We start from the raw sequence: 16,124 nt of genomic DNA on the forward strand, positions 1-16,124 counted from the left end.
ATGTGCACCCAGAAGGCGAGCCTCAAAGGCAGAAATACTCAGCCTTGAAAATACAGCAGAAATACACTTACCCTTGTGTATTCCATTAATCTGAGCCTCGGGTGAAATTTTGAGAACTAAAATCTTTGTATGATTAAAATTCTTTCTTCATTCACAAATTGGCAAGGAAACTGCTGTTGCCTTATTCAATTGCAGTGAAAATCACTGAAATTTGTGGATTTATGTTGAATATATACAAGTGTATCTGAATTAGTCTTAGATTTACTTTAGTGTAACATTCTGTTGTACATTCAAAGAGGATAAAATTCATTGGGTTGTAAATATGTTGCCTATATTTTCTTCTCTTAATTGCAATGTTTCCAACATGACCTGGTTCTCTAAAGGATATACAAAAACACCACCCTAATGTGCTTGAAATAGGAACAGACTCTGTAGTACGCTTAATGTGCAATCAAACTCAGAAAGGAAGCAGTGAATGATGTGTGAAGTCAGATAGACTTTTGTGGCCTCTCCAAGTCCTATACATTCCTATGTTTCTAAATTCTATTGTAGCTGGTGCTTTACCTTATCTTGCTTGTAAGTTTATAATAAATCAGTTCTTTTGAAGTATTTATTCTCGGGCTGTGGACCTCACTGCCAGGGCCATCATTTAGTGTTATCTGAGTTGCCCTCGAGAAGGTGGTGGTGAGTCTGCTTGAACTGCTGCAGTTCAGCAAAACCCAACCAAATTCTGAACTGCATGGGATTCCATATTGTGTCTATTGTGACAGAGAGCTTTTTTAAAAAAATGATTCTAGTTGTGTTTAACTATTTGTTCTGTGGCTAATCTTCCGGGATAGGTGGACTTGATAGATTCAGATAATTTCTAAGTTCAATAGCACGTTCCCGGAAGCATAGATTTAAAGTGACCAATGTGTCGCCACTACTCAAATGAGATTTGGCCCTAGGTTGGTTAGGGGGGATTCCTGTCTCCAAACAGGACAATCCACTGCATAGACCCTCTGCTCCCGGAGAATGAAGGAATGGAGAATGGGGACAGTAAGAACTGAGGCAGGAGGCTTAAAGAGTGGTCCTGCCTTGAACCTGGCTGCTTAATGTGTACACAAATTGAAACAGTTTAACGAAAGGTGACACAGTGGTTAGCACTGCTGTCATCGCATCATTCTATACGATCTACTATATGGATTCTATGGAAAGCAGTATTTAAGTGAGTTAGGAAGAGGGCAGACTGAGTTGAGGTAGCAATTTTGGGAGTTCTCATGCTACCTTTTTAGAAAATGTTTTTTTTGAATAAACACTAATCAAATGATTTAGTTAAGCAGAAGTTGCACCACTGGCAACAGTTTTACACTTGCTGTCTGCATAGCTATGACCTGATGGTTTTCTCAATTACATTTTTAAAATAAGAAATTGCAAATTCTGAATAGCATTCACTGTGGGATTGAGAGCAGATGCATTCTGAAGATATGTGGATTAAAAAGCAATTTTCGTTATTGTCATGATATGCAGACATGCAGATAATGATATACAGACAGGCATCTAATGAACACAGAGAACAGGACATGACCAATGAGCAGGCAGGACACTCGGGGGTGGTATCTCACTATAAAAGGCATGAGGCACTCAACACTCTGCCTCTTTCCACTGACGAACATCTACAGTGAGAGTCGGGGTGTATTTACAGTATCACACCTCCAGCACGTGGCGAAGAGCTAGTCTGGTTCAGTCAGACAGAGTAACCACACTTGGGTTAGCAGAGAGTCGAACTCATAGAGAACTGTGCTATTGGTTCAATAAATCAGATTGAACTAACTTCAAGGTCTGGAGTATCTTTTGGTTAAAGCTGCATCCAGTTGCAGCCTGTGTTATCCCAGAGTACATAACATATCAGTTATCTTTAAAAAGGTGAAGGACCATAAACAGGATTTTCCTCAGTAGTTATATCTGAAAATGTGAGAAAGAGGAGCGGTGTGGCTGGAGAAGGGTGTTGGGAGAACACAAGGAAAGTATTAATTGTGCTGTGAGAGTTGAATCATAGAATGTACAGTGCAGAATGAGGCCACCTGACCCATCGAGTCTGCACCTGCCCTTGGAAAGAGCACCCTACTTAAGCCCATGCCTCCACCATACCCCCATAACCCATTAACCTAACCTAATTTTTTGAACACTGAGGGGCAATTTAGCACGGCCAATCCACTTAATCTGCAGAAAGTGCAAACTCCATCTAGACAGTCAGCTGAGGCCGGAATTGAACACGGCACCCTGGAGCTGTGAGGCAACAGTGCTAACCACGTACCGCCCGAGAGAAGGATGCCTTCAAGCTTTCTACCAAACTTTGACAGTTCTTTCATTAGACTGTTTATATATGCAGAGGCAATCACTGTGCATGCACCAGATTCACAATGGGGAGTTTAACTGTTTCCAATTCACTCTGTGATGTTAAAGATATTTGTTCCACTTGGTTACATTTAATTTGGGGGCCCAGAATCATTGATATATTTTTTGAATGGAATACTTTAATAACACTCAAGGGGTACTGACATGGGCTGTCACACAATGTTAATTGCCACTCCAGTGCAATTAGTTAGTCATGGAATGGTTATGTTCGCAACACCACCTATAGATGACTGACGCATCAGAGGGCGATGAGGGCTCTCAGACTGCTCTGTCAACTCTTCCCTTAAATTTGCGTAAGTGAGAAGAAAGGTTGAGTTCTGTGCTGGGAGAGGGAGGAACTTGGGAGCTGTGTACCCATTATGAATATCTCTGAGTAAGAATATGATCCAATGTTCAGAGCACAATAATGTTGCGGAAGTGTTCATTTACAAATTTGGCGCGCACAATTAAAATCAGCAAGAATACAATCGACAAGTTGGATGGCTCCAGCTAGCTAATATTAGGGAACTAGCAGAATTTAATTTAGTGATGATATATGTTTAGATTCTGAGAGACAAAAGATACAAACATATAACCATTTAAACCCAAAGACATGAAAAGTCACTGGGTTTGTGATAACTGATTTCTCACCAGAAAACCTTAATTGCAGTTGATCTGTATAGTCCTTCTTGTACCTAATTTGTCAGTCTTTCTGAAGTGTTAATCAGTCTTTGAATAAAGCATTTATTTTTGAAACCAAAATCAATCTGAACAATCGATCAAAATTCTACTTTGGTTTATCAATGTTAAGATTTCAGTAGTAATCGCATAAGGAGATTGATCATTTGATTTTACTTTGTTTAAAATATTATTCTAAAACAATCCTGATAAAGGATCCATTATCATCCTTGATATTGACTATATTCTTATTGAAGGTTTTTTTGATGTTGCGAAAAACACTTATTCTTTGAGAGAACAAATCAAAGAATTGGGAAAAGAATCAGAATTTGAAATTTCACTTCAGTTTTGGAAATTCATTTGATGGCGTGATGATTAATCAGTCGATCTGCTTCTCTCCACCCAGACAGCAGTGCTCCATGGGTGGTGCTGTGGTAGCGCCGATGTGTTGCTTCCCCAGCAAATAAAACCTGCAACATCTGGAATCAGAGGGAAATGATTACAGTCGGCAGGCAAAAAGCTTTTAATTATTCCGGAATGTAGGTTCATCAGCATGAGGAATGACCATATTGGAATAAGTATAATATCTTCCACACAACAAATGATGTGGCTGCGTAACCGCTTGTGCAACATCTCTAAGTCAGCAAGCATGACCCCAGTTGCGTGCCATTTTAACTCAACACCGTGCTCTCATGCCCATATCTCCGTCCTTGGACTGCTGCAATGGTCCAGTGAAACCCAACACAAGCTGGAGGATCAGCATCTCATCTTCCAATCAGGCACTTTACAGCCCCCAGGACACAACATTGAGTTCAATAACTTTCGACTGTGACCTTTTCCCTCCACCTTAAACCCATTTTTTACACCCCAGACATTGTCACAATGCAAAAACCCTCCCTTCTCTCCACCCACAATGCCCCTCCCCCTCCAATCCCCTCCCTCCCTCACCAGGCCACCTGTCTTTTGTTCTTAAGGTTGCTACATCTTGTTGCAACCTCTCCCAGCTAGAGATTAATATTCAACACATTTTCCTTCTTGTTATGATTGAGTCAAATGGATTTGAAATATTAACTCTGGTTTCATCTCTATAGATTGCCAGACCCGCTGAGTTTTTCCAGCATTCTCTGTTCTTGTTTCAGATTCCAGAATCCACTTTATTTTGCTTATTTTATATATAAATAGTTGTCTTGTTGGTTAACAGAGGCTGCAATGCCACATTGTCACGCAATGTGTCACATTTGCAGCCTTGGAGGGGTGGGGGAATGTAACTGGAGTCAGATCTCCCAAAACCTCAGGCTATGAAATGGTTGGTGGTTTCATGGATGAGTGCAAAGTTAAACAAACGTAGATTTGATTCAAGGTGTGAATTCGCTAAGCTCACTGAAGACAGTGAGTGAATGGGACTGTGAACACTGGTTTTGGCATTCCGTGGCTGAAAAGGTGCTGCACGGTAGCACAGTGGTTAGCACGGTTGCTTCACAGCACCAGGGTCCCAGGTTCGATTGGGTTACTGTCTATGTGGCGTCTGCACGTTCTTTCTGTGCCTGCGTGGGTTTCCTCCGGGTACTCCAGTTTCCTCCCATAAGTCCTTGTTAGTTGAATTGGATTTGAATTCTCCCTCAGTGTTCCTGAACAGTAGCCAGAATGTGGCAACTAGGGGTTTTTCACAGTAACTTCATTGCAGTGTTAATGTAAGCCTACTTGTGACACTAATAAAGATTATTATGATTATAAATGGAAACATGACTTATGTTCGCATTACTGATTGCTCTCCAATAATCACTGAGTGTGTGTAGTGAGATGAGGACAAGGACTTGACAATATTGCAGTTATGATCAAATAAGTAAAAAAAAATGTTAGAGTACCCAATTCCTTTTTTGCAATTTAAGGACAATTTAGCATGACCAATCCACCGACCATGCACAGCTTTGTGGGCTGTGTGGCTGAGACCCACACAGACTTGGGGAGAATGTACATACTCCAAAGGGACAATGACATGATCAAATTGTTTAATCAAATCATTCGTGACCAATTACCGGCAAAGCTGACAAATGAGTAAAAGCCACTTATGGATGCCTTTTTATTAAACAATGCCTTAACAAGGAGCCCTCTAGGGCAGGACGGTGATGCAGTGGTTAGCACAGCTGCCTCACGGCACCACGGACCCAGGTTCGAACCCGGCTCTTGGTCACTGTCCGTGTGGAGTTTGCACATTCTCCCCGTGTTTGCGTGGGTTTCGCCCCCACAACCCAAAGATGTGCAGGTTAGGTGAATTGGCCATGCTAAGTTGCCCCTTAATTGGAGAAAAATGAATTGGGTACTCTAAATTTATAAAAAAAATAACAAGGAGCCCTCAGGAGTGGAGCAGAGAGAATCACATTCATAATAACATTAAGGGCGCAATTCTACCAAATAATTTCTTGGTTAATTTATGGCGGGTTTTTCAGGGAATTTCCCATCGGCTCTGCCGGCAAGTTTCCGACCATTATTCAATGACACTTAGTTGTTTTTTTAAACCCTGGGAAATTTAGTGCACACTTAGACCAACACTGATTGGGCAACGTTCCGACTCCGTCTCAAGGAAAACTTGAACCTCGTGAGGCGCGGAGCCTGTCAGGACGCTCGCTGCAGGCCTCTCCTGGTACTCTCCAGCCATGTTGTGCTCTTCTTTTTTTTAAAATTTAGATTACCCAATTATTTTTTCCAATTAAGGGGCAATTTAGCGTGGCCAATCCACCTACTCTGCACATTTTTGGGTTGTGGGGGCGAAACCCACGCAGACACGGGGAGAATGTGCAAACTCCACACGGACAGTGACCCAGAGCTGGGATCGAACCTGGGACCTCAGCGCCGTGAGGCGGTTGTGCTAACCACTAGGCCACCGTGCTGCCCCGCCATGTTGTGCTCTTGAGTGCAACGCAGCTGGAGAATCGAGCCCAGATATAATGTTCAGCAGTTAACTTTTTTACTTTCTTCTTTTTTTTATAAATTTAGAGTACCCAATTCCTTTTTTCCAATCAAGGGGCAATTTAGCGTGGCCAATCCATCTACCCTGCACATCTTTGGGTTGTGGAGGCGAAACCCACTCAAACACGGGGAGAATGCAAACTCCACACAGACAGTGACCCAGAGCCGGGATCGAACCTGGGACCTTGGCGCCGTGAGGCAGCAATGCTAACCACTGTGCCACCGTGCTGCTTTAGCAGTTAAGTTGGTAACAACTGAACATGCACAGTTGATAACAGTTTATCCCCCAAGCATATGCAGCACTTTATAGCACCTTATAGAATGGGGCAGCACGGTAGCATGGTGGTTAGCATAAATGCTTCACAGCTCCAGGGTCCCAGGTTCGATTCCCGGCTGGGTCACTGTCTGTGCGGAGTCTGCACGTCCTCCCCGTGTGTGCGTGGGTTTCCTCCGGGTGCTCCGGTTTCCTCCCACAGTCCAAAGATGTGCGGGTTAGGTGGATTGGCCATGCTAAATTGCCCCTAGTGTCCTAAAAAGTAAGGTTAAAGGGGGGGTTGTTGGGTTAAGGGTATAGGGTGGATACGTGGGTTTGAGTAGGGTGATCATTGCTCGGCACAACATCGAGGGCCGAAGGGCCTGTTCTGTGCTGTACTGTTCTATGTTCTATGTTCTTTGAACTTTGCCTCATAAGTCCAGCTGGTTATTAAAATGCATAAAATGCGATTTTTAGTCCTTTGCACAGAATTAATTGAACCCCATCTGCGGGATATCATACTTCACACATCATTCTTACTTGGACATGTTCCTTTATTGTTCCTGGTTCAATATAGTACCTTTTCTTATCTAATATCCTTGTCAGTGGCACCCACAGCAAGTGCTGCTGCCGCTCACCTTAACTTTCCATGAGAAACATGACCTGGCAATAAATTTAGCCCTGCATGCATGGCCTGCATCTGGAGGCCAAATATCACAAAGAATAGGGAGCCCAGCTTTTCTCTAGTCAGTGACAGCAGTCTGGGTTTCTGATAAGCAGAGAAATACTCATCAGCTTTGGTTTCTCATTTGCTCTGTCTATCCTGTGACACCTGTTCTATGTAATATGTATGTGCGAATGTCGAGTAAGAACAAGATTGGACTGAGTCAGCACTGTTGAAGAGTACAGTGATTTGCTATCACAAATCAAGATATTAAGAATTGCCACTTGGGTTGAGGTGCTGGAGGCCAGTCAGCATAGGAAACTTCACTTTTTGTACTAATTTAAAGTTCCAAGAAAGGAGATGAGTAGGCTGGAGGAAGAAAATATTATGCCTAATAATCTGTTCAGCATTTAGAATTCTAAGAATATTACCTCAAACTATGAGTTCGACTACTATATGGTGTGACTTACCGGAGAAGTTCCCTCTGTTGCCTGTGGTAAGGGTTCAGCCAGCATGTCAATCATATCTCCGGTTGAGTTGATGGATATATGGGAGTAAGAGCCCTGGGTGTAAGGGTTACTGAACCATTTTGTTACAAAAGCGTTTTTTGGTGCTGGAAGTGAAGGTCTCCCTGTAAGATATCACAGTAGTTATTGAACCAGAATTAATATAGATCCCACAAAAATGCCCAAATAATTGCTCCCAAAATAATAATCTGCATGCTGCATTTCTGAAATAAAAGCTTAAAGCGCTGGGAACAATGAATAGATCTGGCAGCACCTGGGGAGAGAGAAACAGAGTTAACCTTTCAAGTAGATGACCTTTCATCAGAACTTGAAAATGTTAGAGATAAACAACTGTCAAAGAAATACAGTGGAGATGCCGGCGTTGGACTGGGGTGAGCACAGTATGAAGTCTTACAACACCAGGTTAAAGTCCAACAGGTTTGTTTCAAACACTAGCTTTCAGAGCGCTGCTCCTTCCTCAGGTGAATGATTGTGTTTCTAACAAACCTGTTGGACTTTAACCTGGTGTTGTAAGACTTCTTACGTAAAGAAATACAGAGCCTGGAAAAAGGCAGAAGCAGAAAAAGAAAAAAATAGGAAGATCTGTCCCCTTGATAGCAAAGCATCATTTGACCGAGTTTGGCATCAAGGAGCCCGAGCAAAACTGGAGTCAATGGGCATCAGGTAAAACTCTGCTGGTTGGAGTCATACCTAGCACTAAGGATGATGGCTGTGGTTGTTGGAAGTCAATCATAGTTCCAAACTATCACTGGAAGAGTTCCTCAGGGTAGTGTCCTAGGCCCAACCATCTTTGGCTGCTTCATCACTGGAGATGATCACTGATGATTGTCCAATGTTCGGCACTATTTGCGAATTCTCAGATACTGAAGCAGTCCATGTCCACATGCAGCAAGACCTGGACAATATCCAGGGTTTGGCTGACAAGTGGCAAATAATATACACGCCAGATAATCCCAAGGTATGACCTCTTCTACAAGAGAGACTGTAATTATTGCCCCTTGATGTTCAATGGTATTACCATTGCTGAATCCCCCACTATCAACATCTTTGGGGATTACCATTGACCAGAAACTGAACTGGACCAGCCATATAAATATTGTGGCTACAAAAGCAGGTCAGAGGCTAGGAATCTTGTGTTGAATAACTCTCCTTCTGACTCGCCAAAGCTTGTCCAGCATCTACAAGGCACAGGTCAGGAGTGTGTTGAAATATTCTCCACTTGCCTGGATGAGTGCAGCTCCAACAACAGACCATCATGACAAAGCAGCCTGCTTGATTTGCACCCGATCCACAAATATTCAGTCCCCCCACCACCGCCGAACAGTGAAAACAGTGTTAAGATACCATCTACAAGATACACTGCAAGAACTGACCAAGGCGCCAATGAAAGCACCATTCAAATCACAACAGATACCATCTAGAAGGACAAGCACAGCAGACACATGGGAACACCACCACTTGGAAGCTCCACTCCAAGTCACTCACCATCGTGACTTGGAAATATATCACCATTGCTTCACTGTCGCTGAGTGAAATCCTGAAGCACCCTCCCTAACAGCACTGTGAGTGGACTACAGCGGTTCAAGAAGGCAGTTCTCCACCATCTTCTCAAGGGCAATTAGGGATGGGCAACAAATGCTGGTCCAGCTAGCGATGCCCACATCCCATGAATTAATATTATAAATAGATGGGGAGGAGGGCAGGTATAGTTAAATTATTAAAGGTATAATAAAGAAAGTCTTAATGAGACAAAATATAAACCTAATTCAAACTGTTTGGATCTTATTGCCATTTTTCCTGATTTATTATCAGGGCTGGTTATCAAAGGAACATCTATCGAGAATCATTATCAGAAGATTTGATTTATAAAAGCTGTTTGATTGAGCTAGCCCATCCAATCCATTTACTTCAATACGCTTATCTCATTGTATTTGTTCCCAAGTTTACAATTCGTACCGGTAAATTGTCTGAAAAGCTTGGTGAAATTTGCAGCCACTTCCTCAGGATTCAGGGATTCCACAAACTCTGCCTCTTTTCCAGAAATTGTTCCCACAAGGATATGACCATACCTTTGAAGCAAAAAAACAAACTTTAGTCGACGGTGATTTAATGTGCAAGAAAACAGAGTAAGAAGTCTTACAACACCAGGTTAAAGTCCAACAGGTTTGTTTCGAATCACTAGTTTTTGGAGCACAACTTCTTCCTCAGGTGAATGAAGAGGTGGGTTCCGCAAACACATATAGAGACAAATCAATGATGCAAGGTGATACTTTGAATGCGAGTCTTTGCAGGTAATTAAGTCTTTACAGTCTAGACGGAGCAACTAGAGAGATGGATAATCACAGGTTAAAGAGGTGTGAATTGTCTCAAGCCAGGACAGTTGGTAGGATTTTGCAAGCTCAGGCCAGATGGTGGGGGGTGAATGTAATGCGAAATGAATCCAAGGGTCCCGGTTGGGGCCGTACTCATGTGTGCGGAACTTGGCTATAAGTTTCTGCTCGGCGATTCTGTGTTGTCGTGCATCCTCAAGGCCGCCTTGGCAAAAGCTTACCCGAAGATCAGAGGCTGAATGCCCTTGACTGCTGAAGTGTTCCTTGACTGGAAGGGAACCTTCCTGCTTGGCGATTGTTGCGCAAACACTTCAAATTTAAACCGGGTGATGGAAGTTTTAACCTGGAGGTACTGAGAGAATGGGAGCCAATCCAGTCAGCAAGGACAGGGATGATAGACAACCAAGATTTATTGTGGTGTATGATAGCAGAGCAGAATTTTGGATGTGCTGATGTTTAGGGAAGGTCAGCGATTAAGGATGGAAGGCCAACTAAGGGAACATTTGAATTGTTGAGTTTAAAGGGAGCATAGGCAAGAAGGAAGGTAGGCTGCAGCTGATAGGTGAGGCCTGTGATGTTACAGAGGTTACAATGGGCAGTCTGTACAGTGAAGAATCTATAGTTTCAGAAGCTCAGCTCAGGTTAAATTCAGTAAAGAGGTTGTGAACAGTTTGCTTCACCCAAAAACGCTGGCCTGCGAATTGGATAGAATTAGTGCTAACAACATGGAGCTTTTGGAGGAAGTCAGAGATGATGGCTTTGGCATTCTTATTGGAGTGAATTGCAGTTCAGTCTGCATGTCAGACAACCAATCTGACAGTATGGAAATCATATCAGGGTGGAGAGAGAGACGAGAGAGAGATAGAGCTTGGTGTTGTTGATGTACTTGTAGAAGCAAGGCCCAAGTATTTGGATGACGTTGCTCGGGGGAAGCATATAGATGGGGATGAGGAGGGGGCCAAGGATAGATTCTTGAGGCCCTCAGGAGTGAATGTGCCAACAGGGAGAGAAGCAATTTCTTCTGAGGCTCTAGCTGCGTTCGTGTAAGAGTGGAACCAAGTGAGGGCAGAGCCTCTGAACGAGATAACGGAGGGGGGATGGTGTCATTAACCATGTTAAAAGCTGCTGGGAGGTTGAAGAGAACAGGTAGGAATGGTGCACCAGGATCACAATCAGAGACGATGCCATGTGTAATCTTTTTTTTCATTAAGGGGCAATTTAGAATGGCCAACCTACCCTGCACATCTTTGGGTTGGGGGGGGGGGGGGGGGGGGGGGGGGGTGAGACCCACGCAAAAATGGGAGAATGTGAAAACTCCACACGGACAGTGACCCAGGGCTGGAATCGAAGCCGATCCTCAGCGCTGTGAAGCAGCAGTGCTAACCACTGTGCCACCATGCTGCCCAGCCATGTGTAATCTTGATTACGACATTACAATTAGTGGAAGAAGCTGGAACGGAGAGACTCAAACATGTTAATGGTAAGGAGTCAAGTGTTGTAACTTAGAAATCCTGTGCATCAGTATTTATTTTCAGTTTCCTTGTGCCTCCTGCTCCCCCTGCTGGTACTTTTACCTTTAAATTTGGTTTATTCAGACAAAATAACAGTGCAACAGAAGGTTCTGAAGAAATGTAGGCATTTAATCACAGAAATAAATTCCATGGACTGCATATCTGGTTTGATTCTTTTTAGGTGCACCTTACAATTGTTTAATGATGTAACATATACAAGATGGCACTGGTACTTCTCGAGAGCCACTCCCACAGATGCCTTTTCAAAGGTTGTGTTCAATACAATTAGTGGTGGCAGGAGAAGTAGATTAGGTGCCACATGCTGTCATTTTGTCTTGACAAAAATGGGCAGTTTTTACATTTTATGTCAAATTTGGATTGAATGCACAAATGCAATCTGATGCACTTGTGTCAGCATTACTCTGCTGAATTAGAACAGAAATTAAAAGGGACCAGGCAGATTATGACCTTCAATGTTTAATTCAGAACTAAGCCTTTTCTTTTTTTTCCAATTAAGGGACAATTTAGCATGGCCAATCCACCTACCCTGTACATCTTTCGGTTTTGGGGGTGAGACCTACACAGACACGGAGAGAATGTGCAAACTCTACTTCAGAACCAAACCTTTAAAAGATAGTGGGCGGGATTCTCCGTTCCGCCAGCCACGTGTTTCGCGGCCACGCACCATTCGCTGGTGGTAAGATTCTATCTTAGCGCCGATTGTCAATGGGATTTCCCATTGTAAACGCCATGAAACCCGCTAGTGGGGGTGCGCTGCCGGTGAGAAAATTGAATCACAAAGACCAGAAAATTCCAGCCAGCTTTTTTATCTCATTGAAACCTCCGAATGCACTGGAACTGAACTTGTCAAAATACAGAACAAATATTAACTCGAATGCTGGATAAACGCAACAGGTCTGGCAGCTTATGTGGAGAGAAACAGAGTTAACGTTTCGGATCTAAATGACCCTTCTATAGACAGCTGTTGGGAAATTTTAATTCAGTTGCTTAAATAAATCTACAATAAAAATAGTTAGCATCAGTAATGTTGACCAGTAAATTACAGGATTGTCGTAAAAATCCAACTGATTCACTAATGCCCTGAATGGAAATAAACCTGCTGCCCTTACCCAGTCTGGCCTAGATGTGGCTCCAAACCCACAGCAATATGATTAACTCTAAAGTCTTAAAAAGTCACTCAATTGTATCAAAACCATTATGACAGATTGAGAAAGTCTAGTAGGTAGCTCACCACCAGCTTCTCAAGGACTCTTAGGGATGAGAAAGAATTGCGTGCCATGCTCATAATTGCCAGCCTTGCCAATGAAACCATCATTCTATGAGTGAATGCATTTTTAAAAAGGTACTGGTAAACATTAAAGTGCCAATTTTAGTTTTAAAATTACAAGGCTAAAACATCACTTGTCCCTGATTTCAGAAATGCTGCATTATCAACCTATCAAGAGCATTGTTAATTCCGTGTGGCGAGCTCAACTTTTTGAAAATTTAGCGCAAGTGCAGATTAAGATGGAAATCCTAAAGTTGTGGTCTGTCATTCATTACTCTGCCGCAGTCAGGGGCGGGAACACCATTCACCCCCAGAGAAATAAATTATTTTGCTGAGAGCTTTCCCTTTTTCTCTCCCACTTCATTGTTAGAAAGTCCCTAAAGAGTTAAACCTTGTTCAATGATGCGTAACTGGAGAGTTCCAAATTCCTACCACCGTTTGCGTGAATGGATGTACTGTACTTATATCTCCAGGAGACATTTGATAAGGTGTCGCATCAAAGGGTATTGTGGAAAATAAATGTTTATGGATTGAAGATTGGCCAGCTAACAGGAAATAGAAAGTTGGCATAAATGGGTATTTTTCTGGTTGGCAGGGTGTGAAGAGCAGTTTGCCACAGGAATCAGTAGCGGGGCCTCAACTTCATACAATTTAATTAAATAACTTGAATGAAGGGTCCGAAGGTATAGTCGCTAAATTTACTGACAACTCATAAATCAGGAGGAAAGTAATGTGAAGATGACATAATGAGTCTACAAAGGGACATGGATAGGTTAAGTGAATGGGCACAAAGCTGGGAAATGGAGTATAATGTGGGCAAATGTGAAATAGCTTTTTATCTAAATGGCAAGCGATTGCAGAGCTCTGAGTACAGAGAGATTTGGGTGTCCTCGTGCACAAATCACCAAAGACTAGCATAAAGCTACAGCAAGTAATTAGGAAAACTAGTAGAATGTTATTGTTTATTGTGAGGGGAATTAAATATAAAAGGAGGCAGGTTATACAGTGCCAGGGTCCCAGGTTCGATTCCCAGCTTGAGTCACCAGCTGTGCGGAGTGTGCACATTCTCCCCGTGTCTGCGGGGGGTTCCTCAGGGTGCTCCCATCTCCTTCCACAAGTCTTGAAAGATGTGCTTGTTAGGTGAATTGGACATTCTGAATTATCGTTCAGTGTACCCGACCAGGAGTCTGAGTGTGGAGATAGGGGATTTTCACAGTAACTTCATTGCAGTGTTAATGTAAGCTTGCTTGTGACAATGGAGATTATTATTATTTCAATTGTACAGAGCATTGGTTAGACAACATCTGGAGTACTGCACTGGTCTCCTAATTTGGGATGTGATGTAGTTGCATTCAAGGCCATTCAGAGGAGGTTCCCTAGATTGATTCAAGGTTTGGTTTTATGAAGAGAAATTGAGAAGTTTAGGCCTCTACTTTCTCAAGTTTAGAAGACTAAGAGGAGATCTAATTGAGGTATATAGGATGATGAAAGGTATTGACAAAGTAGACGTAGAGCGGATGCTTCCTCTTATGGGGAAATTTAGGACGAGAGCCCATTGTTTTAGGCTAAGTGGTAACAGATTTAAAACATAGATGAGAAGAAATTACTTTTCTTAAAGGGTCATGAATGTGTGGAATTCACGACCCCAGAGTGCATTGGATGTCAGGCCATTGAGTAAATTTAAGGAGGAGATGGATTTTTAATTAGGAATTGGATTAAGAGTTATGGAAAATGGGCAGGAAAGTGGAGTTGAGGCTAAAAGGAGATCAACCATGATTGCATTGAATGGCGGAGGGGGCTCGAGGGGCTAAATAGCCGACTCCTGCTCCTAATTCTTATGTTCTTATTTAAAGAAAGATGTAAATGCATTGGAAACAGTTCAGGTAAGGTTTACTAATCGAATAACAGGGATGGGCAGGTTGTCTTATGAGGAAAGGTTAGGTTTGTATCTACAGAGTTCAGAAGAGTAAGAGGCAACTTGATTGAAACATTTAAGATCCTGAGGGCTATTGACAAAGTGGATATGGAGAGGATGCTTCCACATGTCAGAGAATCTAGAACTAGGGGTCACTGTTAAAAAATAAGGGGCCAGTCATTTAAGATGGAGATTAGGAAAACTTTTTCTCTCGGATGGCTATGAGTTTCTGAAACTCTCTTCCTCAAAAGGCAGTGGAGGCATAATCTTTGAATATTATGAAGGCAGAGCTAGATAGATTCTTGATTAACAAGGGAGTGAAAGGTTAGCAGCAAGTTCAGTATCTGGGATTGAGGTTACAATCAGATCAGCCATAGTGGAGCAGGCTCAAGGGGCCTACTTCTGCACCTAATTCATTTAGATAGATAGAATAGAACAGTACAGCATAGAACAGGCCCTTCGGCCCTCGATGTTGTGCCGAGCAATGATCACCCTACTCAAACCCACGTATCCACCCTATACCCGTAACCCAACAACCCCCCCTTATCCTTACATTTTAGGACACTACGGGCAATTTAGCATGGCCAATCCACCTAACCCGCACATCTTTGGACTGTGGGAGGAAACCGGAGCACCCGGAGGAAACCCACGCACACACGGGGAGGACGTGCAGACTCCGCACAGACAGTGACCCAGCCGGGAATCGAACCTGGGACCCTGGAGCTGTGAAGCATTTATGCTAACCACCATGCTACCGTGCTGCCCACATTTATTTGTGTATGAATTTGCCTACCCATCATATGTTCACATGTTTGCATGTTAAGATGTGCGTCCTAATTTTACTCCTGAAATTTCTGCCTCTTATTTTTTGACTGTGCCATCAAGTTTTGTAGTCCCCAACTTACGGTAATAATCTACCATATCGGTTCCCCTTTCTACCTTGAAAACTTTGATCAAATTACTCCTTAGCTTCTAGATTCCAGGAAATATAATCTTAGTTTGTGTAACCTATCTCATAATATAAGCCCTGGGGTCCATATACCTGCCTGGTAGATCTACACTGCACTCTCTCCAAGTGCAAAGTATCCTCCCTAAGGTGTGGTGCGCAGAACTGCTCATGATATTCCAGGTCTAACCAAGGTTTTGTATAGCCGAAACATGGCTTCTGACCCCTTGTATGTTCAGCTCTAATTCACTGTTTTATATTTGGTGCAGAGCACTTACATGTTCACAGCATTCCCATCTGGTATGGATATGTTATGCACATTTGAATTATGAATTAATATTTAAGGACGTTCTTGCAAAACAGATCACATTGCTAGATGGATATCAGACATTTTAGTACCTTTCTGTTGGTTTGAACACATAAACAACAGGAAGACGTCTCCACCATTCAACCAGGTTGGGCTTCTGGCCAGACAATGGGGTCTCATCCTCCCAAACCAATGCAATTATGTCTATATTTTCATCCCAAAATGGAGTCTCGTACTCCAGGAAAATTTTATTCATTGTACCAAAGCCCATGTTATGAATAGCTTGTAGATGGCCTGCAGGTAGGCTTGGCTGAAACAGTGACTGATTACTTGCTTTTAGACAACCTGTGAATAAGGTAAAA

General features: G+C 42.7%; 1 protein-coding gene across 2 annotated transcripts in view; it reads right to left on the bottom strand.

The window, feature by feature from the left end:
• Positions 1-3,103: 3,103 nt before the first annotated feature.
• Positions 3,104-16,124, bottom strand: part of LOC119956958 (peroxisomal N(1)-acetyl-spermine/spermidine oxidase-like) — a 66,826-nt gene continuing 53,805 nt past the window's right edge. For both annotated transcript variants that reach the window (XM_038784544.1, XM_038784543.1), the window contains 4 exons: positions 15,855-16,107; positions 9,422-9,534; positions 7,409-7,569; positions 3,104-3,533 (listed from right to left, as the gene is read on the bottom strand). In XM_038784544.1, the coding sequence (XP_038640472.1) occupies positions 3,411-3,533; positions 7,409-7,569; positions 9,422-9,534; positions 15,855-16,107 (650 nt within the window). In that variant the 3' untranslated portion in view covers positions 3,104-3,410. The remainder of the gene's footprint in view (positions 3,534-7,408; positions 7,570-9,421; positions 9,535-15,854; positions 16,108-16,124) is intronic.

Source organism: Scyliorhinus canicula, chromosome 2 (assembly GCF_902713615.1).
Source record: "Scyliorhinus canicula chromosome 2, sScyCan1.1, whole genome shotgun sequence".
NCBI lineage: Eukaryota > Metazoa > Chordata > Chondrichthyes > Carcharhiniformes > Scyliorhinidae > Scyliorhinus > Scyliorhinus canicula.